Raw genomic sequence first — 2,206 nt, forward strand, 5'->3', positions numbered from 1 at the left:
TTGGCCCACTTGCATATATTAATTATAGTGGTCCCCAATTTTCCAACTCCCAATTCCTATCAGATTTTAAATTAAATTAAAAATTAAAAACCATTTAATTTTGAAAACTATCAATTTCTCTCTCCTTCCTTTCCCAGTTCTCACGCTTTAAATTTTTTTTTACCTCACACTCTCACTGAGTGAGTCGCTGCCCAGTCATTACTGCCACTCAACATTCAGGCACCGGCGTTGGCCTTCACCGCCGCACTGCACCGCACCGCAACCTCCTCCGACCTCCGACTTGCCCGCAGCCGGCAGCCATCGCCCATCAGGCATCAGGTATTATTGTAAAATTATTTACAGAATTTATATTTTAATTCTTTTACACATTATTTATTTTCTAATACCTAAATTGTATATTTAAAATCTTATTTGGTTGATATTAATTGTAATATTTGCATATTTATGTGAATTTTCGAATTTGTAAGGTGTGATAAGTGATTGATGAATTTAGTTAGTTTGTTATTTATTTTTTTTTGTGAATGTTGAAATTGTGTGATGTAAATTTGTGTAAATTAGGTAGTGTTAATTAATTTATAAGTTTCTATGATGATATAGTTTCTTTATGATGCTAATTTATTGATTGATTTTCATATAGTTTAATACTTAGTTCATAGATTATTTGAATATTTTATAGAATATAGGAAACGATGAGTGATACACCTAGAACAAAAAAAATCAAAGGCAATGGGAAAACAACCCGATCTTCGACAATTTATATTCAAGAAAATGAAATCTCAAGATAATTCATGTTCTTCAACGCCACCGGTAGATAGTGGTACTCCATCATCTAATGCTAGTGCATCTCCATCTTATGATTCTCCTCAAATTAACGAAAATGATATGAATTTGGGTGGTTCAAATACGGGTAATGTGCCATTAGAGAATCAAGAGTTGGCTTATGATGTTGAACTTCTTCCTCATGACCCGGGAAAAAGAATAAACATAATGGATTATCCTTCAAATCAACGTAATGCGATTAGGAGGGCATATATCCTTAAAAAACCTTGTCAACCAAAAACTCATAACTTTCCTCAAAGAGATCTTGGTGGGCCGCGTCCGTGTCGATTTGTTGCTTCTTGGTTTGATAAATGGGACTGGCTTGAATATAATATCGAGAAAGATGCGGCATTTTGTTTTGTTTGTTACTTGTTTAAGAATGATATTGAAGTTAATGTGGGAGGAGATGCATTTGTAGATGGAGGATTTAGGTCACGGAATAAATCGGAAAGGTTTAAGACACATGTTGGAGGTGTAAAAAGTGCTCACAATCTTGCTTATGAGAAATATATGAATTGGAAAGATAAGAAAAAAAAAATCACTCATTGAAACTTTTGATGATGTAAGTAATGTGATTAAAAGTGAGTATTAAAGTCGCTTGAGAGCTTCGGTTTCTTGTTTGTCTTATCTACTGCGGCAAGGGTTGACATTTCGTTGACATAAAGAAGATGAAGAATCTCTTAATTAGGGAAATTTTATTGAGCTTTTGAAATGGTTAAAGTCACATAATGAAGTTGTTTCAAAGGTCATTTTTGAAAATGCTCCCGGAAATTGTCAATTGACATCTCCCATGATTCAAAAAGATATCATAAATTGTTGTGCCAAAGAAACAACTAAGCGGATTATAGAGGAAATTGGTGATGGTTACTTTGCTATCTTGGCCGATGGATCTAGTGATGTATCCCAAAAGGAACAATTAGCTCTTTATTTGCGTTATGTTGAAAAGAAAACGGGAAAGGTAGTAGAGCGATTTCTTGGACTTGTTCATGTTGGGGATACCACCGCTTTGTCTCTTAGAAGTGCAATTATATCGTTGCTTGTTGATCATTCATTAAGTCCTTCTAATATTCGAGGACAAGGTTATGATGGGGCTAGTAACATGAAAGGTGAGATAAATGGCCTCAAGACTTTGATTATGGATGATACTCCAAATGCATACTATGTTCATTGTTTTGCTCATCAACTTCAATTAACTCTTGTTGCCGTTTCTAAAAAGAATAATGAGTGTGGTTGGCTTTTTGATACACTTGGAACTTTGTTGAATGTGGTTGGAAATTCTTGTAAAAGAAGAGAAATGATTCGAGACATCCAAGCTCAAAATGTTGCTCGATCCTTAGAAATGGGTGAACTTGAAATGGGATCGGGGTTAAATAAGAACTTGCTTTGA

At 34.6% G+C, this 2,206-nt stretch overlaps 1 protein-coding gene across 1 annotated transcript; it reads left to right on the forward strand.

The window, feature by feature from the left end:
- Nucleotides 1-726: 726 nt before the first annotated feature.
- On the forward strand, nt 727-2,206 carry LOC104908440 (uncharacterized). The gene is made up of 2 exons (XM_057394094.1): nt 727-1,291; nt 1,554-2,206. Exons 1-2 carry the CDS (start codon nt 727-729, stop codon nt 2,204-2,206), a joined length of 1,218 nt encoding a protein of 405 aa, XP_057250077.1.

Source organism: Beta vulgaris, chromosome 4, assembly GCF_026745355.1.
Source record: "Beta vulgaris subsp. vulgaris cultivar EL10 chromosome 4, EL10.2, whole genome shotgun sequence".
In the NCBI taxonomy this organism is placed as follows: domain Eukaryota; kingdom Viridiplantae; phylum Streptophyta; class Magnoliopsida; order Caryophyllales; family Amaranthaceae; genus Beta; species Beta vulgaris.

Bases quoted from the DNA above. Each gene is read 5' to 3' on its own strand.
- LOC104908440 (XM_057394094.1), top strand. From the start codon at position 727: ATGGGAAAACAACCCGATCTTCGACAATTTATATTCAAGAAAATGAAA. The intron at 1,292-1,553 runs GTGTAAAAAGTG...CACATAATGAAG, and splicing joins GTTTAAGACACATGTTGGAG to TTGTTTCAAAGGTCATTTTT.